Source organism: Phalacrocorax carbo, chromosome 14 (assembly GCF_963921805.1).
Source record: "Phalacrocorax carbo chromosome 14, bPhaCar2.1, whole genome shotgun sequence".
NCBI lineage: Eukaryota > Metazoa > Chordata > Aves > Suliformes > Phalacrocoracidae > Phalacrocorax > Phalacrocorax carbo.
The window spans coordinates 11,715,591-11,741,274 of NC_087526.1; the positions used below are offsets into that span (position 1 = coordinate 11,715,591).

The following is a 25,684-nucleotide window of genomic DNA, read 5'->3' on the forward strand; positions in this document are numbered from 1 at the left end:
AGCCTTCCAAGCGGGCAAATCTGGAGAAGAGGGATGGAGGGAGGTGGAACCAGCAGCTTCCGACAGAGCATCTTTGCAGTCTTCTATTGACAAAGCAACCAAAGAGGCTGTTGAAAGTGTTAGCTCCACCTTGTCATCCTTCGTAGCCTCTCAGTTTGAACAGGACTTTTGCTTTCAGTTTTCTGAGATCCTGAAGCTTCAGAGCGTGACAGAAGGACAAGGATCACCCAGAGCATTGGAACGGCAGATCCCAGAAGCAAGCAAGAGAGCAAAGTTGCCCAAGTTGCAACCACTGCAAAACGCTGCTGATGTCTCACGAGTGAGTCATGAGATTGCCACGCAGAGCATTCAGAAAGCCATCTCGAGAGTTCAGCAGCTGGATGCAGAATTGATCGGGTATGCCAAAACCATTGCCCTTGAAGTTGCAGAAACGATGAAGAACAAGTTAGAGGAAGAAAGGAAGTCCAAGCAAAAAACAGAGAAGCTCCAACCCAGGAAGGTCTTGCCACCTCTCAGCCTCCCTGCAATAGTCACACCTTCAGAGGACGCAGGGCAATGCAAAGAGGAGAGCTCATGTACTCTTCTCCCACCTCCCCTCCCAGGCGCTGAGCAAGACGCTTGCCGGCCAACAGAAGGCTTTCAGAAGTCCTGGGATGACACCTCTGGAGGCACAGCAAGGTCTTCAGTGCCCGTGTGGGAAACTCTGAATATACTCAGGCCGGGGAACACCGCAGGCACCCTCCCCTCCACAGGCCCGCAGTTTGGAAGGCAGCCCACGCCTCCAGCGGGTCTGAAGCCTCCTAACCCAGCAGGAGCAGGGCGCAGACCCGTGTGTTTAAAGCTTTTGCTGGAGGAGCCCGTGCAGCCCGTGTCATTAAAGAGGGCGGTAGCTGGGAGCCTTGTGGAGGGTGTCCTGAGGAGGCGTGCGGCTCCAGGGCCACAGAGTCCCCGGGCAGCTCCCCCAGGCAGACAATAAAGTTTGCTCCCGAGGACTTGCTTGTGCCTACGTTTATGGCCTACGCCATAGGCCATACCATGTGTGGGCATTTTCCCTGCAATGTTTTCCCCCGTCTTCCCCCTTCCTACAGCCTCGGTGAGGCTAAGACCCAGCTATTCAGGGAATCTTAGGTAGGGAAAAGAAGGGTAGCCAACGGTTTTTTGCCTTGTTTAGAAAGCTTTGCGGCTGGGCTATTGGAGGGACTGCTCCAGCTCTGTAAAGCTCTACTCATGCCTTATGTGAGTCCTGTATGTAGGTGCTGTTGAAGGCAGTGCCTTTTTCTGTGCATTTATTCTCTCACCCCATCAAGACCTCCTGAAAGGCCTTTGGGTTCCCACGCAGGACCCTCAGTGGGCTTTTCAGTGTCTCGCCAAGAGACCGGCCTTCAGCTTTTCATCTTTCCCGGAGAAATCCTCTTGTCTCCTCGAGACATTTGCCTTTCCATGTCCCCTAGAGACCAGCATGGGCCTTTCGGGGCAAGCGGGGGGCTGCCAAACAGCCTTTCTGTGCCTCCCAAGGCACCCCCATTTCTGTTTTTGTGCTTCCCAGAGCCCTCCATTGCCCTCTGCTGCCTGGAGCTCTAGATGTGCCATTTGGTGTGGCCCAGAGCCGCAGCCTGTCCCAGGGCTCACCAAAAGGGGAGCAATCCCCTCTCTGACAGGAACTCTGTACCCTGCTGTGGTGCAGGCTTGGCCCTTGACCCTCTGACAGACAGCGTCCCCTGGGGAAGGGAGGTCTTCAGTCCCTCAAGATTACAGGGACCAGTGAAAACTGACACAATAAAATTGTTGAGTACCTCAGCCTTCTCCTCGTCTGTTGATACTAGGCCACTGTTCTTGTTCATCAGGCAGTACACTTTCTTTGACTTTCCTTTTCTGGTTGACGTACCTGTAGAAGCCTTTCTTGTTATTTGCATCCCTTGCCAAACTCAGCTCCAGCTGCGCCTTGGCCCTCCTGACCCCATCCCTACACAACCAGGCAGCGTCTTTATACTCTTCCCTGGATACCTGTCCCTGCTTCCACTGCCTGTGCAGTTCTCTCTTGCCATTTAGTTTCACCAGCAGGTTTTGACTCAGTCGTGCTAGTCTCTTCCCTTCCTTGCCTGATTTCGTATACCTGGGAACTGAGAGCTCTTGCGCTTTATGGACCATGCCCATAAAGATCTGCCAGCTCTCTTCTGTTCCCTTGTCCCTCAGGACCGTTTCCCACGGGGTCTTGCTGAGTAACTCCCTGAAGAGCTGGAATTCTGCTTTCCTAAAATTTAGGGTCCTGACTATACTCTTTGTTTTTCCCATATCCCTCTGGAGGGTGAACTCCACCAATGCAAGATCACTGTGGCCCAGGCTGCCTCCAATCTTGATGTCTCTGATGAGCTCACTTGCACCGGTGCCCATCACGTCTAGCGTTGCATCCCCTCAGGTAGGACTATTACCTGGCTCTGCTCCCCGCCACCCCATGTTGACAGCAACACAGATGCATGGCGCAGGTCCAAGCTGCAGAAGGGCCAGGGTGTAGGGCCAGCTCTGCAGGGGCAAGGACCATCTCCTTTGCTCTCTCATTGTCCCATGAGCAGCCAGCAAGCTGAGCCAAGCACTGCTGATGTCCTTCAGTTCAGGTACAGCCATGCGGGCTGGAATTCATCCCTGTCTGACCTCTGGATGTAGATGGTGGTAGGACATGGCTGCACTGCTATGTGCTCCAGCTGGTCACGTTATGGGGTGATCCCACGCGAGGACCTGTGCCCAATGTGCACTGCTGCCGAGGAAAGGACAAGGAGTGCTGCCATCAGCAGGTGGTTAGGACACCCTGGTTTAAGTGTGAGCTAAAAAAGCTCAGGGTGGTTGAACTCAGACATCCCTATGTTCGTGTGTGTGTGCACATGCTCCACACAGCAGCACCCCTCTACCCCCACTGGCATTTTCCTACTGAAAGGTCCTTCCCTCCCAACACCTGCCCCAGCTCACCCAGCCACCTCTCACCCTGGGATGTGGCCATGGTGACTCACACCAGGTCCGATGGCTCTCGGGGTGGTGGGAGGAAGGGCCAGTGAGTGCACTCACTGCAGAGGCAAGGGCAGGGGGGAGCCAGCCAGCTGGCTGTGTCCGTGGGGAACTGGCCCTGGGAGCCAGCCACCCTGCTCCCACCACCGGGAGGAACAAAGGTGCTTTGTCCCTGGTGAAACAAAGGATGGTCCTGATGGCAGCACCTTCCTGATACTCTTGGAGAGAAGGAAAACCAGGCTGGCGCCACTGCAGGGCTAACAGGGTGGCAAGAAGCAGCACAGCAGAAGCAAGCAGTTGTCCCTACCTTGCCTGGTGGGTCAGCACCTCCTCTCTTCCTCCATGGTGCTTCTGGTCCTGGGCAGCTCTCACAGCTCTGTCTTGTCCTCAGCACTGTGCTGCGAATCTCTTGACACCTTCGAGCTGAGGCTGTAGGACATCACCCGGGTGCTCACTGCCAGCCACACTTCCCCCAGGTCTGGCAGCCTGTCCCACGTCACTGTCTCAGTGTGCTTGCCCGCCACCATCCCCTGCTCGTGGTACTGAGATGACTGTGAGCAGCACTTTGCCAAGCTGGGGAAGGTGTTTTCACCCAGCAGTGTTTAACCACAAAACAGAAGCAGAGCATGTGCTTTAAATGTCAAGGGCTGGAGGAGGTGGTTTCACCTCTGCTCCTCCTCCCACCTCTGCTGTGGGCGAGCCGGGCCCAGGGGGGTCCTGGGACCCTGGGCTGCCAGGACAGCCATGGGGCTGAGGCCACACTGGGATGCCCAGAGCTTGCGTGGCACTGGCTCCATGGGCAATTTCCCAAGGCCACCCTCTGTTCCACCAGATCCCCACATGGCAGCACCGGCAGGGTCACCTTGGCAAGGGTTGCAGCCCAACGGCCCCTGTGTCCCCAGCCACCTCTGGCCCCAGACCCTCTTCCCATGCCACAGGCTCGGTTTCCCAGGGCACGGGGCTGCAGTGCATACCTGGGTGGGCTCCCCCTTCCTTTCCTGCAGCTGCTTCGAAAGGCGGTGAGGAGAGCAGGATCGTGTGTGCGAACAGCCTCCCACACTGTCCCATGGGGTGACCTTCTCCACTGCTGCTCAGTGCCTGCAGTGCGGCGCAGGAGACGGGCCGAGTCCTGCACCCTCCGGCTCAGCCTGGCTAGGAGGTAAGGGCTGCACCGTCCCCTTGCCCAGGTGGGAAGGGGCCCTGGGTGTGGGGCAGGTATAGGGAGCATGTCTCAGCTCCTTGCTCATGTTGGGAGGCAATGCGGTGTCTGTCCTGCAGGAGGGAATAAGGTGCATTTGGGGAAAGCCCAGAGCTTGGCAGGACCGTGCCAGGGGTGAGTGAGAGGGAGAGGCAATGCCACCACCTCTGCAGCAGGCTTGGGCTCGTGGCTTTGCACCAATTTGAGTGCACAGGATGGCCGTCCCTGCTCCAGGCTTTGCCAGGGCCGGGGATGCAAAGCTCCTATCCTGCGGGGAAGGGATCTCTCTCTTCAGAGACCCCTACAAACAAGCAGGGAGGTTGCAGACCCCATTCAAGGGCTGATTCTGCACAGCCAGGATGGTGCTGCAGAGCAGGGCCATGGCACAGCCCTGCTCAGGGCTGGCTCATACTGCCTCAGGTGTTAAAGCCACCTGGGTTTTAAAGCTGATGGCAGGAAAAAAGCATGATTATGGCAGAAAAAAAGCATCCTGTGTGGCAGCGCTCCAGCACTAACCCTCACTGCATTTATAGCCCCTGTGGCAGTCAAAAGAGCCGGTGGGATTTCCCCGGCATGGGGAGCATCTGTAGGACAGCTGGGGCTGGGAGCTCATTGCAAAGAGACCAGAGGTGAAACCCGTGGGGTTGGTGGGAACTGCAGCTGAAGCTCAGAAAGCTAGATGGGTAAGAGCACTCGGCAAACCCCTGCAGCAGCCTGGACCTCCCTGCGCCACCACCCTTTCGCCCCCCTCCTATGACTGTGGGGAGCAGCCAGGGCACCCTCTCTCCCCTTTGTGACCCCTCCTCCCCATACCCCTGTACATGGGGTTCAACCCTTTGTCCCTATGTCCATTCTGCCTCCTGGTGCTCCTGCCTGACTTGGCCATGGGGAACATCAGCCCCAACCCCTAGGAGGGGTCTCCCTTACCCCTCAATTATCCCTCCTCACATTCCTTACAGTGGCCCCAAGCTGTCACAGTGAGATGCGGATGGGAGCCAGCCCAGCCTGGCCCTGCTCCCCTTAATCCATGGAAAGGGACCAGCCTGGCCCTAAGGTGCCACCGCATCCCCTCAGCATGTGCGACCCCCAAGGGCTGCAGGGACCAGCCAGGCCTGAGGGCACTTCCCCCCAGTGCCATAGTGTGTAATGCTCCCCTGGCACAGGGAGCGATGCTGCCGGCCTGGAATCTCTGCCAGCATCGCAGCCACTGACCACCCAGTGTTCCCCATCCCCTGTAATCCTCTGCTCGGTGCTCTCCTAGATGCTGCTGCTCTCAGGGCTGGATGGATGAAGCAGCATTGCTGGGACCTGCCCACAGCCCCCACAATGCCCCAGGACACGGGGCTGCCTGACTGCAGCAAGAGCGGACCCTGCACAGGACGTCTCAGCCTGCTCAGCCTGCCCCTGAAGAAGCGGGAGCTGATGGAGAGGAAAGCCGCCTCGGCTGAGGGCAGCCCCAGGCAGCCGGGCTCTGGCACTGCCCTGCCAGACGCTGTCTGCCAGCCCTGCCTGCCCGGTGGGCAGCAGGCAGATGCCCAGGCGCTGCCCAGGGCTGCCTGGCTCTCGCCCAGCTGGGTGAAACCGGTGGCTTCTGCAGGCATCCAGCAGCCACGGGTGAGATCCAGGGATGCTCACAGCTAGGCGGGCACTGCCGACAGGGCAGCACTGGGCTGCGGGCAGCCTCCAGGCACGATGGCTGCCTGTGGAAGGGGCTGGAGCACCTCTGACCCCGAGGGCACCCCCCAAAACTATCACAGAGCCAGGAGCTGCCTGCATGCCATGGCCTCAACATCGCTCAGCAGGCAGCATGCAGGCAGGCAGGCCAGAGGGCTGGGGACAGTGGTGGCCCTGGAGGGCACCGGTCTCCAGCCAGCCCTATTGCACTGGCAGGGGCTGAGCCTGGGGGGGTGACAGAGCTGGACAGGGCCATTCCCCTGGCTGCACCGCTGCCCGCAGCCTGTATTACACAGGCGCAGGTGTATTACGGACTGCCTGCCCCCAGCATGGCAGCAGGCACAAACGAGCTGGGCAGGGAGGGTGCCAGCCTGCAGGATGCTGGGGCTGCCTCCCCCACGCCACCCATGCCCTGCTGGGCAGCCAGCCATCCTGCCCCCAGCCCCTTGGAGGCCACCAGTCCCTCACCTCTGCTTTCAGCCAGTGCTGCCCCTCTGCAGCCTGGGGCTGCTTCCCTGCATGGGAAGGGCAAGGAGAAGCCACCTGCTGACACAAGGGACATCCCCACGATGCCCACACCCGCCCCTACCCACCTTTCTGCCTCCTTCATGCTGTCTCCCATGGGACCATCCTATGCGTTGGTCTATTCCCAGCCGCTCGGTCCTGTGGTCGCCATGCCGGTGGGCTCTGGTCCCTGCTGCTGCCCACGGTGAGCACAGCCTTCGTGCTGCCCCACTTCCAGAGGGCGTACCTGACTGCGCTGCCTGGGGAACAGCAGAAGAGGGTGGAGGAGCTGCAGGCAGAGGATTTCCTAGGGTGCATGGCAAGTGCGGAGCTGCACCTCCACCCCTGTCTTGTGCAGGGCATCTGGAGGAGCCTGTGTGCTGGCTTCGCCTGCCTGCAGGTCTACCTCAGGGACCAGGACAGGTAGGTGTGTAAGGTACCATCCTACAGAGAAAAGGGAAGGCCGTGGGAACTGGGACCCCCCTGCCCAAACACACAAGGTACTTGGCAGTCACCAACACAAGCAACTGTCCTTTGCATTCCCACAGCTCTTGTTACCCAAAGCAACTCCATTCTTGCAGAGCAGGACAGGCCAGCCCTGAGCAGATCCTGGCCTCCTGATAGCCAGATCAGTGCCATTTCTCAAGGCCAGGCTGACCCAGTCCCTTCAGTGGAGGGGGCCGGTGGCCAGGGAGGGCCAGAGCAGGAGAACCCCAGCTCTGCCACTGATGTGCTGCACAGCCTTGGTCATCTCTCTTGATGCGGGAGGATAAAAAGGCACTGCAGGGTCCAGTGGGGCTCATGGGTTTACCAGGGGCAAACACACTGTGGCTGAGCATGGCTGCCCTCACAGCTAGGAAGGAGCCAGCCTGCCCTAACTGCGCGGCAGGGAGGCAAGAGTGGCCGGCTGGGGGGCTGCCCCCACCCCAGCCTGATGCAGGACCTCTCCTCACTCTGACCAGGTGTCTGCTGAGGTGCTCCAGGAACACCCCTTCTTCGCCTGGGGCCGGGGCTGGGTGTGCTGCTGCCCACACACAACCTCCCAGCTCTACCAGCTCCCATGCCAGCAGCTGGCCATTGGGGATGCCTGCATGGTGTGGAGCCCAAGAACATGGGGACACAACACTCCTGTGGGTTGGAAGGAGCCTCCATCAGCAGTGTGCAGGGACTGCTAGTGCTGGGACCAGGCTCCCCTCCCTTGGGGGAGGGACACAGCCAAGGAGCCAGCCGGCTCCTGGCATGGAGCGGTGCTGTGAACCCCAGCCAGGCAGCACCTCGGCACAGCCTGGCTCCCCCCACCTCGCCTCCCTGGCCCTGTGGAGATGCTCATTTCTCAGCAGCCACATTCCTCTGAGGGTGTTTATGGCTTTTTCTGTCTCCCCACTGTCCCAGGCTAAACTCGCCCCTTTTAAGGGAGCCGCTGGACACTGGAGCTTTGCTGGCAAAGGCTGCTCCCTTGCAATGTATCACCTCATTTACTGGGAAAGCAGCATTGCCTTGTTTTTTCCTTGACTCTACAATTTACTGATTCGAGTCAAGCTGCAGCTCACTCCCAGCCCCGTCCACGCGTGCCTCCTAGAGAATAAGATTTATTTTCACCAGCAAGTGATTCACCTGCCTGGCACTGGTTTACCTTTCCCTTAGCAGCCGACTCCTCCCCAGCTCCATCCACAGCCCGCAGCTTCCTGACTCACCTCCCAAACTTCTAATAGATGGGAGAAACCTGAGCAGGAAGGGCAGGAGGAACAAGTCACATTACATTTTCTCCTGATGATGGGTGCACTTTGATGCTGGCTCCCCTGGGGACTTTTGGCAGGAGCAGAGCTCTGTGTCGTGGAGAGAAGAGGCATCATTCTTACCTGAGCTTGTGACCCGGATCTCCAGGAGCCACCTCCCAAGGATCTGGGCATTTGTGGCTAGGGCAAGGGCTGTTGACACAAGACGGTGCCGTCAGCCTGCGCTGGAGGCGCAAGGGAGGTGGGGGATGCTGCAGCAGCCAAGGCAGACCCTGCAGGTACCTGGCAAGGCTTATTCTTAGGCCTCCCTACCAGACGTGGAAACTCTCCACTGACTTCAGTGTCACCTCTGTCCCCTCTCATCTTTTGGCTGGGGCAGCCACACTTGGCCACGAGCAAAAAAAAAATCATTATGTGGAGCTGGCTTGCCTGCATTGGTTTAATTGGAATAAAATGGGTGCCCCGCTGAGAAGCACGGCTTGTGCTGAAGAGCCGGGATGAGTCAGGCTCCGTGCTGATGATATCACTGCTTTTCCAACCCCCTCCCAACAAGACAGGATGGAGGGGCCACAGCAGCGGGGAGCCTGGGTGCGTGTCACTCTGTGCAGGCAGCACCCACGTGCACCAGCCCCACAGCCAGGGACTCGGGCTCCAGTGACCCCTAGGGAACTTGGGGTGCTCCAGGGGACTCACGTGCACAGAAACAGTCTCCATGCCTTGCTGTCCTAACGGGTGCCAATTGACACAGACATGTCACATAGCAAAGACCTGAGCTAATTCCCTGGCCCTGCCTCCTCGCCTGGCCACTGGCAGAGCAGGGCAGGGGGTCAGCAGGGACAGTGGCGAACTGCAGATGCTGCTCAGAGGCCATGCCAGACCACATGGAGCTGTAAGCAAGCCAGAGCTGGCAGGTACTCGGCAGAGATTTGCTCCTGCAGGTCCTCAGAGACCATGAGCCCCATCTCCTGCTACAACAGCCTGGCCCCCCCAGCCCTTCAGGGCCAAGCCACAGCACTGGCATCCTACGCCCAGGTGGAAACCATCAGGCAGGACTGAGGGTGCTTTTTGGATAAGGATAAACATTCTTGTGGGCAAAGCTTATCCCTCAGAACCACTGCCATGTGTGTGAGCTGAAGCCAGCAGCTATGGGCAAGTGCACGGGGTGCAGGCACCGGGTCTCCAGCACAGAGCCGGTTTTTGGCAGCAGGAGCTCCCTTGAGCCAAGGGGGAAGAGCAAAGCAACAGTAGCCAAAACAGACCTGGGACACAAACAATACCCAGTTATCTTTACTCATCCAGACAGTGAGACAAACACAGTGAGAACGGAGCAGGCGGGACACACAGACACAGGAAACTCCCTTTCAGCCGGAGAAAAGGGCAGAGTGGATGTTCCCCACTCCCGGCTCGGTGGTGACCAGGCTGCGGGCAGAGCTGGCGCTGGGCACGGCGAGGCACTGACTCACCCTGCTGAGATACAGGAAGGAGGCGAGCGGCCAAGTCTGCTTCTCTGCCAAGAAGCGGCCCTGATGTGCAGGGCCGAACGTGGGAGAAAACACCCCAGAATGGGATCTGCTGGGGGATGAGGGTCTTGGAAGGCCAGGGGTGAGCTGGGAGGGAGCCCACGGTCCATGAGCTGTCATCTCTCCCATGGGATTGCATGAGCCAGGCATTTAGAGAAGAAAAAAAAACAAAAACAAAAACAAAAAGCAAGCATGAATGGTAACTGCTCTCCGTGCCCTGCAGAGACCCCTGCCTCCAGCCCTGCCCACCCCCTGCCATGCGTGGCAGAGCTCCTGCCGGAGCAGAGCAGCTGCAGCCAGGCCCTGTGGGGCGCAGAGCTCTGCCTGGGGTGGCCGTGGATGGGGGGGGGGACACACACACCCCCTCTGCAGGGACCCTCCTTGGGGACCAGGTACCCCGCAGTGGGCTCTCTCTGTGGGTCCCGGGAACGCAGAGACCCTCCGTGGGGGCCGGGACCCATGCATGGGGAACCAGCTCTCCATGGGGGCCGGGGACCCCGCACGGAGACCCCCGCCGCAGGACTGCCGCAACGCGTGCGCCCCCGCACCGTGTCCCGACCACCGCTAGCAGCAGCGGGGCAGGGGCGGGCCGGGCCCCCGGCGGGCCGGCAGGCGAGAGCCGCCGCCGCGATGCCGCGGTGCGGGGCGCGCTGGCACCGCCCCGCGCAGCGCCGAGCACCGCCCCGCAGCGCTCGGCATGGGCGAGCGGCGGCCGGCGGCGAAGGGGGGGGCGGCCGCCCCACGCTGAGCCCGGCCGCCCCGGCCCCATCCCGAACCGGTCGCAGCAACCGCAACCGCCGCATGTCGGGTCCCGGGGCTCAGAGCCGCAACCGGCGGCTGCCCGGTAAGTGCCGGCCGCGGGCTGTGCTTGGCGGGAGGGGAGCGGGGAACCCACCGGGCGGGCAGGGCTCGGGCTGCCCGCAGCCCCTCGCAGTCCCCCAGCCCCTCGCAGTCCCCCAGCCCCGCAACGCTCGCCCGGTGCCCCTTGTGAAGTAGCCGTGCCCCCCCTTCGGCCCCCGGAGTCCCCCGAGCCCCCGCTGCACCAACCTGCTGCACCGGCACCGCTCCCCGGGCTGCTTTGGGCAGGGGCTGCCCGGGGAGCTCCGTGCCTGGGATGGGGATGCTCGGGGAGACCGGGCTGGAGGGGACCCTGCCTGGGAAGCGGCTGAGCTCGGGGACCTGTTGGGCCACGGGCTTGTTGCAGAGTGGCATCGGTACCCCTCGGAGCGCGGGGGGGAGCGGATCCCCCCGCACGCGCGGGGTTTAGGGGAAGAGGAGCCTGAGAGGAGCAGACATCAGCGAGCGAGGCAGGGTGAACAGCAGCCGGGGTGACAGGGGGCTTGCAGGGGGACACCCTGCCACGGGTCAGTGCCTCGGGCTCTGCGCTGCCCTCCTGGCTTTCTTGTCCTCACGCTTCTTTCTGCACGAATGGAAGCAGGGCCCCGTAAATAGCAGGGTCTTGTGACACAGCCTCTGCCGGGGAAGGAGCTCTGAGTGGCAGGGATATTTTTAGTGCTGAGACGCAGGGGATTTGGAGATCGCTCGGAGGAGTACAGGCCATGAGACCACAGCGCAGGCAGGGGTTACAAGGTGCCATGGCCTCACGCTCTAGTTTCCCCCCGCCCCTGGCTTTTCCCAGCAGGCGGCTCTGCCAAAACCACTGCCTCCCTCGCACTTGCCTGGTGTGTTTCCTCTCACCGGGGCTATGGTTATTTTTTGCTGTGCTGCAACACAAGGTCAGACATGCCGATGGAGAAAAGACCGTGCAGGGAATTCATGCTCAGGCGGCTGGCGTGTCCAGGCGCCCCATCTCCGCACACCCTGACCCTGCATGATTTCTGGGGCATTCCCAGCTCTCCACACTAGCTGCTTCTCCCAAGGCTAAAGAAGCTGGAAGCCCTTGGGATTCACCCTTGTCCCGCAGCAGTTTTGCTGGGGCAGGGTGATAGGGAAAGGCTTGTGATCTCTGCAGGGCTTCCTGGAAGATGCTGTGGCAGCAGAGGAGCTGCATCTTCCCCCCACCCGAGCTCCTTGCAGCACTGCACGCAGGCACCGGGAGCACATGGTGCAGTTCAGCAAGCTGGGCAGTGGTGGGGTGCCCCAGGCCTCTGGAGGAGCAGGGTCAGGGCATTGGGCTCTGGGAAAGCGCAGGGAGAAGGGCAAAAGCTGGCTGGGCCAGCCTGCCACAGCTCTTTCATTCACCGAGGAACTGGCCCATGCTTGGAGTGACCCCTTGCTTAAACTCTGCTCACCTCCCCATCACCCTGTCCCTTTTCACAGCCCAGATTATTTTTCAGGACCTTCTTTAAATCCCTTGAAATCTCTTCAAGGTACTGCAGAGCCACAGCCTCAAGAAAAAGCCATCCCCATCCTCTCTTGGCCTTGCACGTCCACTAACAAGCCTCTCCCACCCCAGACACACCCCTCCTATTCACTGGCACAGAGGGAGGCTGTACCAGGATCCCATGGGCCAAGAAGGAATTAAAAAATGCATCCCCTCCCAGCAGAAATGCCGCCAGACAATTGAAACGTGCTCCACTCCCAGCCCAGACCCTGGCTGGAGAGCACCCTTAGCTGGTGCTCCCAGCACCCTCAAGCCCCGACTGGCCCTCACCCCATGCTAACTGCATCCCAGAAACTGCTCCCCTCCCAGCCCACTTCAGCAAGGCTGTGGATGGGAGAGCTTGCGGCTGTTTGCTTTGCAGCCCGGCCTCCCACACCTTTCCCCATCACAGCAGTGGCTGTGAGCCCTGACCAGGCGAGGGCTGGCTCCTCAGCACCCCCTGCCAGGGCAGAGGGACCAGCTGGGCCAGCATCCTCACCCACAGCCCACCATGTGGGCAGCTGCCTGGGAGCAGGCAAGAAGGAAATCCCTGCCTGCACTTTCTAGGGGGAATCCTGCCCTGCCCACCCAACCTCCACACCAGTGTTTCACACCAGCGTTTGGCCCTGGTTCCTCTCCGAGCTGCACTGGCTAATAAGCCGTGAGAGCCGGAAGGATTTGAAGGCAGCGGGGTGCTCGGTGCCGTCGCAGTGGCGCTGGGCAGTTCAGCCAGCGGGGAAGAGCCTTGCTCTGAATGCAGATAAGCCTCCAGCCCCTTGGCTGAGCGGGCTGTAGAAATAACCATGACAATAGTAATAAAAGCCAGGCCACCAGCAGGTACCGACAGATCCCCCACGGTGCACAGGGGGTACACAGGGGCTGCATTGTGTGTGCGAACGTGTCCCGCGGTGGGAACATGCCAGCCGGATGAGACAATCCCCACGACTGACAGCCGGGGAGTATGACCGGCCGTCACATGGGGAAGGGCCGCGGCAGGGAACGCTGATCTCCTTTATTTCCCCAGTGAGGGTTGCTGAGGAGCGGCCACACTAGCAGGGCTGTTTGCTCTCCCCGGGCCCGGAAGAGCCCCAGGAGGGGGGAAGGCTCCGTCCCCGACTCTCACCGTGGTCACGGGTCAAGCAGGGCCGAGCACAGCCCAGCTGCTGTCTCCCGCTGCCGGCGTTCCGTACATAATGGGATCTCAGTGCTCGTGCCTGACTTCCTGGCAAGAGCTTGAAAACAAGTTCATAAACAGGTCCTGCTAATTTCTTCCACAACAGAAGTCCCGGCGCCCACAGGAATGCTGCCACCAGCACCCATCCTGACTCTCCCCGAGCACCCTTACCCCAAGTATCGGTCACATGCTGGGGCAGTGAGAACATTAATGGCACGGATCAGCCACGCTCACGGCACTCGGGGCAGCACCCGCTAGCATTTTGGTTTGTGTCTGCACTGCCGGAGGGTTTAGAGACCTTCCTCCTTAGCTCCACACTGGGGTCCCTTTGGCAAGATGCCACACAGAGAGCTGGTCTGTCGCCCTGAATCTGGGATCCAGCACAGCCTCTGCGCCGAGCCCAGCTTCCCTACGGCTGGAGCCTGACGGGGTCTCCTCAGTGTTGTGAAGCGCGGCAGTTTGCCATGGATTTGGCACAGCTGGGCTGGGAGGGCAGAGCTCTGCCTGGGACAGACAGGACAGAGCTGGCTCCAGTTGCTGAAGGAAGCCAGCTCCATAATCAGTGTCCCATCACCCCCCTCCTTGTCCCTGGCTCCACTGTTTTTTGCAGGTAGGACAGGGGAAGCAGGAGGTTTTTGCCTTACCCCGGCAGTGCTGGGCTGCAGCCACTGGTCAGGCTTGTGAGGAAACCTTCACTGACACAGTGCATCGGCCACTGCAGCTGTTAGCCCGGGCAGTGCACACCATGCCGAGCCTCTGCACCAGAGCAAGCATCCAGTGCTTAGGTCAGACATTCCGAGAGCAAAGGACCCTTCAGGCAGCCAGGATCGCTGCCCTGGGCATCGCACGAAGGCGCTGAGCAGCTGGAAGAGGACCAGAGCCTCTTTCAGAAAGCGTGTGGTGACTGGTCCTGAGTCACACTGCATGCTTGCGCTTTGCTGCAGGGAGAACTTGGCCTCCCTGAGCAGGCACCTGCAGACAATGGGTTTTAGCTGAACGAAACCCAGAAAGAAGGTGCAGAGGAGCCCTGGAAGGGCTCAAGAAGAGAAGATGTGACACTGATCTCCAGGACATCTCACCAGGCCCACCACCTCAAGCCTTTTGGGTCCTATGCTGCTATATATAGCTGACAGCCAGCCCCCTTGCTGTCCTCGCCCCCGCTCCTGCCAGACAGGGTGGGGATGCTGCTTGCTCTGTTCCCTCCTCCCCAGCCCGGAGGAGCGGAGGGTTTGGGCTGTGCTCAGGCAGAGCAGAGGATGTTTGTTTGGTTTCCTTGGTTACTGCACTGCCTGCTCCAGTAATCACATTTTCCTTGTGCTGGCTGGGTCAAGAGTAGCAGAGAGGAAATCTGGAATGGCTGAGGTCAAACACCAGCCTGGGAACAAGCCGGGGCCACCAGCCACGGCCACTCTGTGCCATTTGGGTCCTTGCCATTGCGGGTACCCAACCAGGAAGGGAGGTACCAGACCCAGGGGTGCAGCAACAAGCTCCTTCAGCAACAGCCTGAGGGCTCCCATTACTGCCTCCGGTGTGAGCAGGGGACATAGGCACCCACGTTGAACTGTGAGAGGAATTACAGGAATGAAAATGTTTGTGCAGGCAGAAGCCAAGCTGGCTGTGCAAGCGGGGGATGTGAGCGGGGGAGCCCGCGAGCGTGGGTGCGGCTGTATTTATAGTGACAGTGCCGGTGGGGTGCGCGTGTGCAGGGGTGACAGGGCTGCTGATGCCTTTTATTCTTTATGCATCCCTCAGCCCAGAAAGCCTGGAGCACTAACGCCAGTTCATGTCCCTGGGAGTTTCCCCTGCTTGTTAGTGTTCACAAACAACCCTCTGTTTTGTGGCAAGGAAACTGAAACTTGAACATGAGCAAACCACGGCTGATCTCATAACACTCTTTCCCCCCTCAATAATTCACTTCAGCAGCCGTGAACATAGCGTATGAGCTCCCAGCTCCTGCCTGCCCTGTGTCTTGGAAGCAAGATCTGAGGCTCCCGCACAGCAAGTGCTGGTGACGCTGCTGTTCCGGCGTGTAACATCTATTCACAATGACTAAATCAATGTGCGCTGGTAAAACACGGCTGTATCTTGTGAGCTGGGACAGGCATTAGGGCTTGGACAGCCCTGCCTGGTCCGACCCTCCTCACCTTTCTCCCCAGCCGACATGGAGCAGGCGCAGCGGAGCCTGGATGCAGAGCAGATGCAGCAGCAGCAGCTGAAACTACGGGACCGGCAGAAGTTCTTTGAGGAGGTTTTCCAGCATGACGTGGATTTCTTCTTTCCTATGTCTCACCTGCAGATCGAGCATCGGAGACGTAAGTGCTGCAGGCACCGGTACGGGGCTGGAGGTGTTTCAGGGAAAGACACGGCATTAGAGATCAGTGGGACATCCCCAATCTAAAGGCAGCTGGGGGCACACGTGTCCTGCGCCGAGACAGGACCACACACGCTGCGTGCGGGTGTGCTGTGGATTACTCACACCACTTAACTGAAGTCACTGCACATGGGTACCCAGGCTGGCGCCCTGCATAGTCATGGGCTTCAGGCAGGCTCCTCCAGACAGCAGTTTGGAGCGGGAACAAGGACTGCAGTGAGGCAGCAGGGGCTTCCAGAGGGATGTTTTAAGGAAACATGATTTTCCTGGGGCACTCCTACCAGCAAAAGCAATTCAGTTCCCCACAGCAAGGCTGACCCCTTCCTTGGGGTCCTGCCTGCACAGGTGCCCATTGCCTGGCACTAGTGATATCCCAAAGAAAATAGAATTGTCTTCGAAGTAATAACGATGACCCATGTGAGCCTGGCAAAACAGAATGTGGCAGCCAGAGAAGGGAGCTGAGAGATAGGGAAGCATTTGTTTGAGGACTATATCCTTGAAGAGAGCTGAGAGACTGATAGAGGGGAACATCCCTCCTCGGAAGATGCTGAGAACTGGGTGATAAAGTGTACAGTCAAAGAGAACAACTAATTGGGATGTTGATAAGAACTAAAACTAAGTGTCCTGTAGGTGAACTGTCCTCATTATAATACTAAAAATCACTCCCATAGGCCAGAACCAGCCCCCACTCAAATAAGCCCCTTACTCTCTGAGCATGCGTGGTAAATTTAAAGGGAGCTGTACCTTTAAGTTGAAATTAGAAAGAAACTAACCAATTATTAGCTGGGGGGTGTGAATATTAGCTGCTATCGACACATTTAACTGTATAAATGCCTTATAGTTTCTTGGTGTGGTGTGCTAGCTTTGCAGAGTTACCACCTCACACCCATCTTTGCACAAATATGAAATGAATAAAATCCCTCCGCTCTGTGTGTAGTTTGGCGTTTTGCGCAGCAGGCGAACGAGCCCGCTTTTAGGGATAACACTAGCACTCACCTTTCCACTGGCCTCTGTCTCTGCAGCCCCCTTAGGCAGCATTTCCTCCATGGAGGTGAATGTGGACATGCTGGAGCAGATGGACATGATGGACCTGTCAGACCAGGACACTGTGGACGTGTTTCTGGGCTGTGGGACAGAGGAGAGCAGCGTTGCTGGGCCCCTGCCAGGTACGTGCAGTCCAAGCCTTTTGCGGGCCAGGCTGGGAGCCCTTTCTGCCCGCAGTGCCCGCGCTGCCTTGTTCCTCAGCCCTGGCCACCCTGTGTGGAGATCCACAAACACCCACGCAAAGACAGACACTTGGTGCTGGGGTCTGTGAGGTTGGAGGGATCATGCCAGTGCCCACCTCCACAGCCAAGAGGTACAGGTGTATATACACACTGCAGAAGACAGGAGAGCCCAGGCACTTTCCAGTGCTATTGTGGATATTGTGCTATGGAGCACAATCTCTTGTCCTGAAGCCGCTCTGGAGCAGCCAGTGTCTTGTCACAATTTTCCAGGTCCCTACTGCACTGCAGAGCTCACTGTGCCAAGTGGGAAGGCTGCAGGACCCCTACCCCTCCCAGCCAGACCCCAGGGAGCTGGGCCTGGGTCCCGTAGGGGAAGCCCAGGGTGCCAGCACCTTCCTCCCCACGCACGCATGCTGCAGCGATTCACTGAGGCCAAGACGAACATCTCCTTGTCTGCTGCAGCTGATGGCCTCATGCAGCATGGCTCCAAGCCGTGCTTCACACGAGGCAGAAGAGGCTCCACTGCCAAAACGGGGAAGGAATGTGCAGCATTGCCCAGAGCCAAGCCAGGGGTGTGAGGTGGGGAACAGCCATGACAGCCACATGGGGAGCAGCTGGGAACGGCTGGGGAAGCACAGCCTGCCAAAGAATAAGTGTTGGGGGGGCTATCCATGAAGCTCAGGGAGGAAGAAGCCTCCAGAAGCTCTTTTCTTTCTCTCCTCCAGGGGCAGATGCCAGACAGTGCTCAGAGGAAATCACCCTGCAAGTGCCCAATGCAGCCGAGAGCAAGTCACGGATTTCCTCCACATCCTCTGTCTCCACGGATCTGAACAGCCTGGACACCAGCGAGGAGGGGGCCGAGACCCCCGTGGTGCAGTCAGACGAGGAGGACCTGCAGGAGGACAGTCCCAAAGAGCAGGAGGCAAGAAGCTAGCAGCCAGCTTTACCCTGCTCCCAGCCTCCTCTGTACGGACCTGCCAGCCCGGAGGAAGTAAAGCTGCTGGCACACAGTAAACCCCATCCTGGACTGCTGCCCTGCAGAAGGGGAGAGAAGGTTTTCCCCTCCTCTCCCTCCGCAGGTTCTCCTGGCAGCCAAGGGAGAAGGAAAGGGGTATTGTAGGCTCCCAAAATTAACTCTTCAGGCTTTGCTGCTAACACTCCCCGCTTCACTCCCCTGTCAATGCTTGACATCCCACGGCCCCACCATTCCCAGAAAGCCATCCCTTGGGATCCCAGCTCCCCGTCCTACTGACAAGGGTCCTGCCCAGACAAGCAGTTAGTGATGGCATACAGAGAAATAACACTCCTATCTAAACAAGCAGTGGGTGTGTGTGTTATTGAGAGAAAACAGCACTGGGGATGAGGGTTAGGTGGGGGTTGCAGGAGGGAGAGCGGCGTAGAACCAGTATGCTATGGGTGCCACACAGGAGCAGATGAGGCCTCCTGTTGCACTGCCCAACTCCAGCACAGGGACGGTTCCTGCGCCCAGGGCAGGAGCAGACGGCACAGACCTTGGCGGAGAAGGGCGGCTGTTTGTGGAGTAAGTCACTGTACTGAGCAGCTCTGGTGCTGCCTCCAGGAGGGAGAGCCAGCAGCTGCAGTGTGGACACAGCTCATCACAGCAGACCTAAAGAGGGCTGCTGGTGACCGGTAACTACCCACCATGAGTGCACAGGGGGAGAACGTCAGTGCACGCCGCACCAGCAGCTGCTGCTCCCCGGCACAGCATGGTGGCAGCAACCCTGGCTGAAGGCTGCTTTAGAAACATGAAGGAAGAGCCATCAAAATGAAGCCACTTTGCAGCCTGCTACACTTGCTGCCTGCAGGAGATGTCAAGAGGAGTCAGGCACAAAGCTGGCCAGAGCTCTGCTGCCTCTGTCAGTGGCTGTGGGCCACTGTCCCTGCTTGGGCTGTGTCAGCACAGCCACGGTCATCCCCACGAGGAATGGAGCCTGGGAGATAAGTGACAGGAGCCAGGGAACACGCCACATCCCAGCTGCTTCCCAGGGGGTCTTCAGACCTTACTGTGCTCCATTCGGCGTCAGCCAACCCTTCGTGAGACCACCTGTAGTGCCCCAGTTATCTGGGATCGGCCGGCCAGAGCGGGAGGCGTTGTGGGCTCTGTCGGACTCCCACCCCAGTGCTGCCTTGCTGGGGCTGCACTTTGCTTCCTCTTGGGGTGGCCCCGGGCTGGCCGGGGCTGGCAGCCGGTGGAAGCAGGGTGCTTCCAGATGGTTCTGTGCTCAGAGATAGACGCTGCGCTCCGGAAAGCAGACATCAAGGAGTGAGGGAGAGCAGACAGCAGTGGGAAGAGCTGAGAAGTGGAAGGCACCCCGGGGACAGGCACAGCCCTCGTGCACGGTGAAGCCTTGCAGTGAGCCGCCCAAGCTCGGCCGCACAAGAGCTTCCCCCAGTGTGAGAAGCCGGGGCGGGGAGCACTCGCGGAGCTCCCCACAAGACAGACGGTCTCGCTCCCGGGCTGGGGCGGCCGCTCCAGGTGCTCCCCTCCGGCCGGCCGCGGCCGGGCAGGCGCTTCCCCCGCCACGACCACCGGGGCAGGCTCCAGGCCTGCTCCCCGCAGCAGCTCCCGGGCTCCCCGGCCGGCCGCGGGCCCGGTACGGGAGGGAGGGAGGCGGGGAGGGGCGGGGCTGCGGCGCCGCGTCTCCATGGCGACGCCGGAAGCGGGCGCCATTGACCGGCGGGGCCGGAAGCGGAAGTGGGCCGTGGGGAGGCGGGATGCTGGCGGCGGCGGCGGCGCTGCTGCTGGCGGCGGCGGCGGCGGGGACGGTTGGGGCGGGGCGGGACGCGCTGCGGGAGGAGCTGCTGCTGACCCCGCTGCCCGCCGGCGACGTGGCCGCCACCTTCCAGTTCCGCACGCGATGGGACGCCGACCTGCAGCGGGGCGCGGGTAGGGCGGGGCCGGGCCGCTATTGGCTGGGGCGCGGCGCAGGGGGTGGAGCTATTCTGCAGGGTGACGACGCGACGTGATGATGACGTTACCGCGTTGGGGTGATGACATCACTGGGGGCGAGTGACGTCAGGGGCGGGGGGGAAGGTGAGCAGGAACAGGGTGGGGTGAGGCTCCATGGGCTGCAGTGACATCAGCACAAGGGGGCTTAGTGGGGTGATACAAGCGGGTTGCGCATGATGACGCGAGCAGGGAGTAGCACCAGGGGATGATGCCATATTTGGCCAGGCCCTGGTGTGATGTCGTGGGGGAGCAGGCGGGCAGGACGGGGCAGGTGCTAACGCCACCCACAGTCTCTCACTACAGGCTCTTCCCGAAGGCGCTGGGGCAGCTGGTGGCGGCGCTGGGCGTGCGGGAGCTCCACCTCGCCCTCACCCAGGGCTTCTGGCGCACCCAGGCCTGGGGGCAGCTGCCCCTCCAGGCACCCGCTGGTGCCGAGCTCTGGGTCTGGTTCCAGCCCACTGTCACCGAGTAGGTATCCCGGCTGTGGGTTTGTCCCTCCAGGTCCCCTCTACAGCCACTGCCCCTGGGAGCTGTCACTCTTCTCACATGAGGCAGCCATGGCATGTGCTCGGGCCTCCTGGTTTGGAAAATGTCCACTGGAATAAAAAAGCCTGCAACCCCAGGAGCTGCTCTAAGAAAAAGCAGAATGTAGCCCCGCTCAGTGCATGGGGCAGGATGTGGTGCTGAGGGCAAATCCTTGTTCATTAAAGGAACAAGTAATTCCCTTATGGGCTCTGTGATGACAAACCCCTTTCTGCACTAATACGATGGGGTTATATCTTATCTGTCATCCATGACTCACTTCCTTTGACTCTCGTCCAATACCTGTCACCATCTCCCTTAGCACACAGCTGCTGTTTGAGCCACAGCAGCTATATGTGTACTCACAGAGCTCTCTCCTCCTTACAATTGGCACATTTCGGGTCTGCTGGTGGGGCCAGCCTTCAGAGCTGCACCGAGGTGTTGCTTGAAGTCTCATAGCCCCTTCCCCCTACACTGCACGTCACCTCCTGCATGCTCCCTGCTCCCCCAGCCTCTCTCCTCACTTACCAGCTGCACCCACTGCCAGGTCCCAGGCTGTGTGAAGCCCTGCCAGTCCAGGGGCTGCCCCTGCCCCCAGATCTCATGTGCTGGGATAAAATACCAAGAGAGCTCGGAGAGTACATGACCAGCATCCTCTGCCTGCATGCTCCTTGTATCTGCTGAAAGCCAGTGTGGTCATCCCCATGTATTTATTGAATATTACTGACTTGATGCTTCTGGTTCCGAGGATTCGAGTTTCTGAGTAATCTTTGGTATCTGTTCTCACACAGTGTTGACAAAGCCTGGAAAGAACTGAGTAACATCCTCTCGGGAATATTCTGTGCTTCTCTCAACTTCATTGACTCAACCAACACGGTCACTCCAACAGCGTCCTTCAAACCCCTGGGCTTAGCCAATGGTGAGCCCGGCCTGCACTTGGCTTCCTGGCTCTGCCCTCTTCACTCTTGCCTCTAGCTTTAGTTCTGCCCCATGCCACTGCAGGGATTCTGGGCGCAGGTCCTGCAACGACTGTGGGTCTGGGTGTGTACAACGGGTCTGTTAACCTCCTCCTGGAAGCATTTCCTCTCCCTATGAATGAGGCTTGGATTTGAACAGAGGAAGCCCACACGCAGTACGTGGCAGATGCTCTCAGGCCCTCGTCTGTCTCTGAAAAGTATTTTATGAAACAGTGAGGACTAGAGGATTTAAGGCACTCATGAAAAAAAAAACTCTGCTAGGATATACCCTCACCTATTCTTTCCAAATCACTCTGAACAAAGTGGGATCTATTCCTGATTGAGCTCATGGCATCTTGGGCGTGTTGAGAGGGTGGTGGGCTGTGGGGTGCACTGCGGGGTGGAACAGGTCTGCTTCTGCTCTCATGCCTGTAGCAGTACCAGCCTGTTGACCCTCCACCTCCCTGCCCAGGGACAGATCACAATCTCCTGCGCTATGCCGTCCTGCCCCGGGAGGTCGTCTGCACAGAGAACCTCACACCTTGGAAGAAGCTGCTTCCATGTGGCTCAAAGGTAATGGCAAGTCCTGCTGCTTCACTGGGCCTCTCCCAGTGGGCTGCTGGGTTCACCACAGCAATCTGGGAGCATGCACTGGGAAGTCTCAGCAGGGCCTTTCTCTCAGTGGGACCAGAGAACAGACCTGGGACTGAGTTTCTGTTTTCTCCCTGCAGGCTGGGCTTGCTGTGCTGCTGAAGGCTGAGCGCTTGTTCCACAGCAGCTATCACTCACAGGCAGTGCACATCCGACCCATCTGCAGGGTAAGCAGGAGGCTTGGGGCTCCTTCCTTTAACACCCCCAAGAGAAAATCAGAAGCCGCCTTGTGGCACTGCAAGGTGACAGACTGGTTTGCCCAGGTCCCCTGCAGTGGGTTCACTGTGTCTAACACAGCTGTCATTCTGCTTCTCTGGTCTCACCCGCATCCTGATGGGATTCTTGCAGTCCTGATAGAGTTCCAGCTCTGTCCTGGTGTCCTGCCCCTCCAGAAAGTGTGATCAGAGCCACCTGTCTCTTTCTTGTCCAGGATGCCTCCTGCCTGGCTGTGTCCTGGGAGCTCAGGCAGACCCTTACTGTGGTCTTTGACACCTTTTCCAGTGGCCAAGGAAAGAAAGGTAAGCTCAGCCGCAGCGCGCTGTGGTCCTCAAGTGCCCACAGCCCGCAGCACTTCATTCCACCTGACACTGACTTTGCTTTCCACAGACTGGTCACTCTTTAAGATGTTCTCTCGCACACTTACTGACGCATGTCCTCTGGCATCGCAGAGCAAAGTGTATGTTGACATCTCCCCTAAGAACAAGGTAATGCTCACGGACCAGAGAACACCCCCTGCTCCCTCAGTTTAGCCACTTTGTGGGCTTGGAAACATCCTTGCCTCCATCCTGTGCATGGCTGGGCCCCCCAGGAGCCCTCTGGGGTAATGAAGGGAGGTGATTTCCTTCCTCTGAGCAGGGCTGCAGGGATGATCACAGTGGTTTTATTAGAGCACCAAGCTGGCCATCGGGTGGGAGAGCTCAGGGCCAGCTGGAGGGGCTTTGCCCAGTGCTGCCAGTTACTTCAAGGGGCATTTCTCCTTTCATGGTCCATTTGCTTTCTCAGGAAAAGGAGTTACTGGAAGTGACTCCCCCTCCAGCATCTGTACACGAGGCAATTGTCCAGGGAGACAGGAGAACCTATGCTGTCTATGACCTGCTGAGCCCCTCGCTCTTCAATACATCTCGCAGCCTCAATGTGCAGCTGAAGTGGAAGCGGCCCCAAGACAGCTGTGAGTGACCACAACTTCATTCCTGCACCGCTGATCAGGGCTCCAGGCCTAAAAATCACCTGGCGTCACCCCCCATTCCTGTATCAATCCCCACTCCTGTGTCGTTTTCTCTTTCGCAGCGGAACTGCCAACACCTGTACTCCATGCGCAGCGCTACGTGAGTGGATATGGGCTGCAGACCGGAGAGATCAGCACTCTCATCTACAACACACACCCATATCGGGCCTTCCCTGTGATCCTGCTGGAGACTGTGCCATGGTATCTGCGGCTCTATGTGCACACTCTGACTATCATCACAAAGGGGAAGGAAAACAAGCCAAGTAAGTAAACCCTCCCAGCAACACATGCTACCCGGTTCCCTTGGCACAAGCCGCTTATTCCAGAGATGGTTTAGTCCCTCTCTCAGGCCCCAGTGGTCACTGGGAAACTGGACTGGGAATCAAAACATCTTATGATGTTTTCCTAGCCTTCAGTTTCGCACTCACAGTAGATGAGACTTTATTAAGTCTGTTTTATAAGAGGCACATGGACAGTGTTTCATAATCCAACAAGGGTCCAAACTAAAGTGAATTGAATTTTGTAGTAAAGGGGGCTCCATTTAAAACTGATGACTGGGTCTTATTTTGCATTTGTACCTTTCCTTACGAACACCCAACTTTCAGGGGTCATCGGCTCTAAAGGCCAGCCAGATTTAGCTTTAACGCATGGTTTTTGCTACCTGAGCATCTTCACTTGCCCAGAAAACCTCTCCCAGGACAGCGGAGGCAGGAGCACCCACCCCATGGGAGATGTCCAGGCAATGTGAGATTGCACAAGGTGCCCCTGGTGCCACTGATGCATCTCTCTGGCTAGGTTATATCCACTACCAGCCAGCCCAGGACCGGAGACGGCCTCACCTCTTGGAAATGCTGATCCAGCTGCCAGCCAACTCTGTCACCAAGATCACAATCCAGTTTGAGAGGGCCTTACTGAAGTGGACAGAGTACCCGCCTGACCCTAATCATGGCTTTTACGTCAGGTAATGACACACCTCAGCTCCTTGTCCCCTTCTGTGCCTTGTGTAGGACTTGCTGCTGGGGTCTCTTGGAATGGGAAGAAGTCTTGGTGTCTTTTTGCTGGCAGGACTGATGCTAGCATGTCCTTTCTCTCCTTAGTTCATCTGTGCTTAGTGCCCTGGTGCCCAGTGTCATTGCGATGAAGGACATGGATGTGGAGCAGAGCCCTCTCTTCACCTCGCTGTGAGTGTGCCTGTGCTGGGGAGCGGGGCCATACCGCAGCGCCTGCGGGCTGCCAGCCGCTGTCATCCCAGCTGGTGAGCACGAAGCAGCGGTCCTGTGGGCTGATGCTCCCTTTCCTGCTTCTGCTCTCCAGGTTTCCTTCCCTTGATGGCTCCAGCTATTTTGTGCGCCTGTACACAGAGCCGCTGCTGGTGAACTTGCCGACGCCAGACTTCAGCATGCCCTATAACGTCATCTGCCTGACCTGCACTGTGGTGGCAGTGTGCTACGGCTCCTTCTACAACCTGCTGACCAGAACGTTTCACGTGGAAGAGCCGAGCCGGGGTGGGCTCGCCAAGCGGCTGGCCAACGTCATCCGCAAATTCAGGGGGGTGCCCCCGCTCTGAGAGAAACCAAGGCAGCTGGCGCTGGCTGCGGGGCTCTGTGGGGAGACCCAGGGAGCAGAGCGCCACTGCCTCTTGTCTTTGCTGCAAGCAACCTGCTCCATTTTGCTGCTTGGGTCTCCCTTTGACATCCAACAAGCTGAGAGATCCCTTCCATCATTAGGGTGGGAAACGGCTCTAAGACTATTGACTACTGAACTGCACTGCTACAGGACTGGGAAAGGTATAAGACTTCTGTGTGGGAGTGAGGTAACTTATGTGCTGGGAATGATGCTGGAAGTAAACTTGAGGTATTTTGTACATTTGTGCTGCTTCTGGTTGGTTTTACTTTCTCAGCCCCACAGGTACAGTTGACCCTGTAAGACTCTGTGTGGTGCAAAGTCTCTAGCACGCTACCTGACTCAGCTGGGAGGAGATGCAGATGTGGTCAGGGGGAGGGGTGTAGCCTGCAGTGAAGAGATGGGTTCATCTCTACCATCTCACCTGCTGCAACTGCCAAGTCTCACAGCTCCCTCCTGCTGCACTTCACATTTGAGCCAGTTTGCAAATTAATTGTTGGCCATGGTGTATGCCTGTCCCATCAGCCAGGGCATGGGTTTATTTTCTTTCTCAGGAAAAAGCTTATCTTGCTCCCAGCTTCTATTTGAAGCATTTTGAAACCCCTCCACCTGCTCACCCTTCTGCTGCAGCACCAGATCCTCCTCTGCCCCCTCGGTATCATTTCTGCATGTCTGCCCGATGGCTCCCCTGCATCCATGGTCCCCCAAAGCTTCTGGGCTCAGCAGACCCCTCATGCTGAGCTGCAGCCAGCTGGGCACTGCTGGTGGGTGGCAGCCTCAGCCCTGGGCTGGGAATGCAGGGACAACGGTGCCACTGGGCTCTTCAGAAATTTTAATAAAATACAAGGTGCCACCTTGCTGCAGTTCACACGGAGCAGCGAGAGAGAGGAGCTTGGCCTCCGATGGTGCTGTTTTCAGGGGTACATTCTTTCCATCTCCAATGTGGCTTTTGTGATGGTAACAGACAACTGCCTACAAGCAGCTCAACAAAGCACGAGGGAATATTTAGAAGA

At 58.6% G+C, this 25,684-nt stretch overlaps 2 protein-coding genes across 3 annotated transcripts; both read left to right on the forward strand.

The window, feature by feature from the left end:
* The first annotated feature begins 10,244 nt into the window (after positions 1 to 10,244).
* Positions 10,245 to 18,041, forward strand: DBNDD2 (dysbindin domain containing 2). Its single transcript, XM_064465153.1, has 4 exons — positions 10,245 to 10,473; positions 15,283 to 15,438; positions 16,520 to 16,663; positions 17,449 to 18,041. The coding sequence occupies exons 1-4, from the start codon at positions 10,260 to 10,262 to the stop codon at positions 17,655 to 17,657; spliced, it is 723 nt and encodes a 240-aa protein (XP_064321223.1). The 5' UTR covers positions 10,245 to 10,259; the 3' UTR covers positions 17,658 to 18,041.
* A 1,394-nt stretch (positions 18,042 to 19,435) lies between these two features.
* On the forward strand, positions 19,436 to 24,912 carry PIGT (phosphatidylinositol glycan anchor biosynthesis class T). 2 transcript variants are annotated; one of them, XM_064465738.1, is made up of 12 exons: positions 19,436 to 19,631; positions 19,985 to 20,162; positions 21,008 to 21,135; positions 21,645 to 21,745; positions 21,904 to 21,990; positions 22,254 to 22,341; positions 22,430 to 22,527; positions 22,826 to 22,991; positions 23,111 to 23,311; positions 23,844 to 24,009; positions 24,146 to 24,229; positions 24,363 to 24,912. In XM_064465738.1, exons 1-12 carry the CDS (start codon positions 19,460 to 19,462, stop codon positions 24,613 to 24,615), a joined length of 1,722 nt encoding a protein of 573 aa, XP_064321808.1. In that variant the 5' UTR covers positions 19,436 to 19,459; the 3' UTR covers positions 24,616 to 24,912. The 2 variants fall into 2 exon arrangements, with proteins under 2 accessions (XP_064321808.1, XP_064321809.1); XM_064465739.1 differs by having other exon boundaries at positions 23,143 to 23,311; positions 23,746 to 24,009.
* Positions 24,913 to 25,684: the final 772 nt, after the last annotated feature.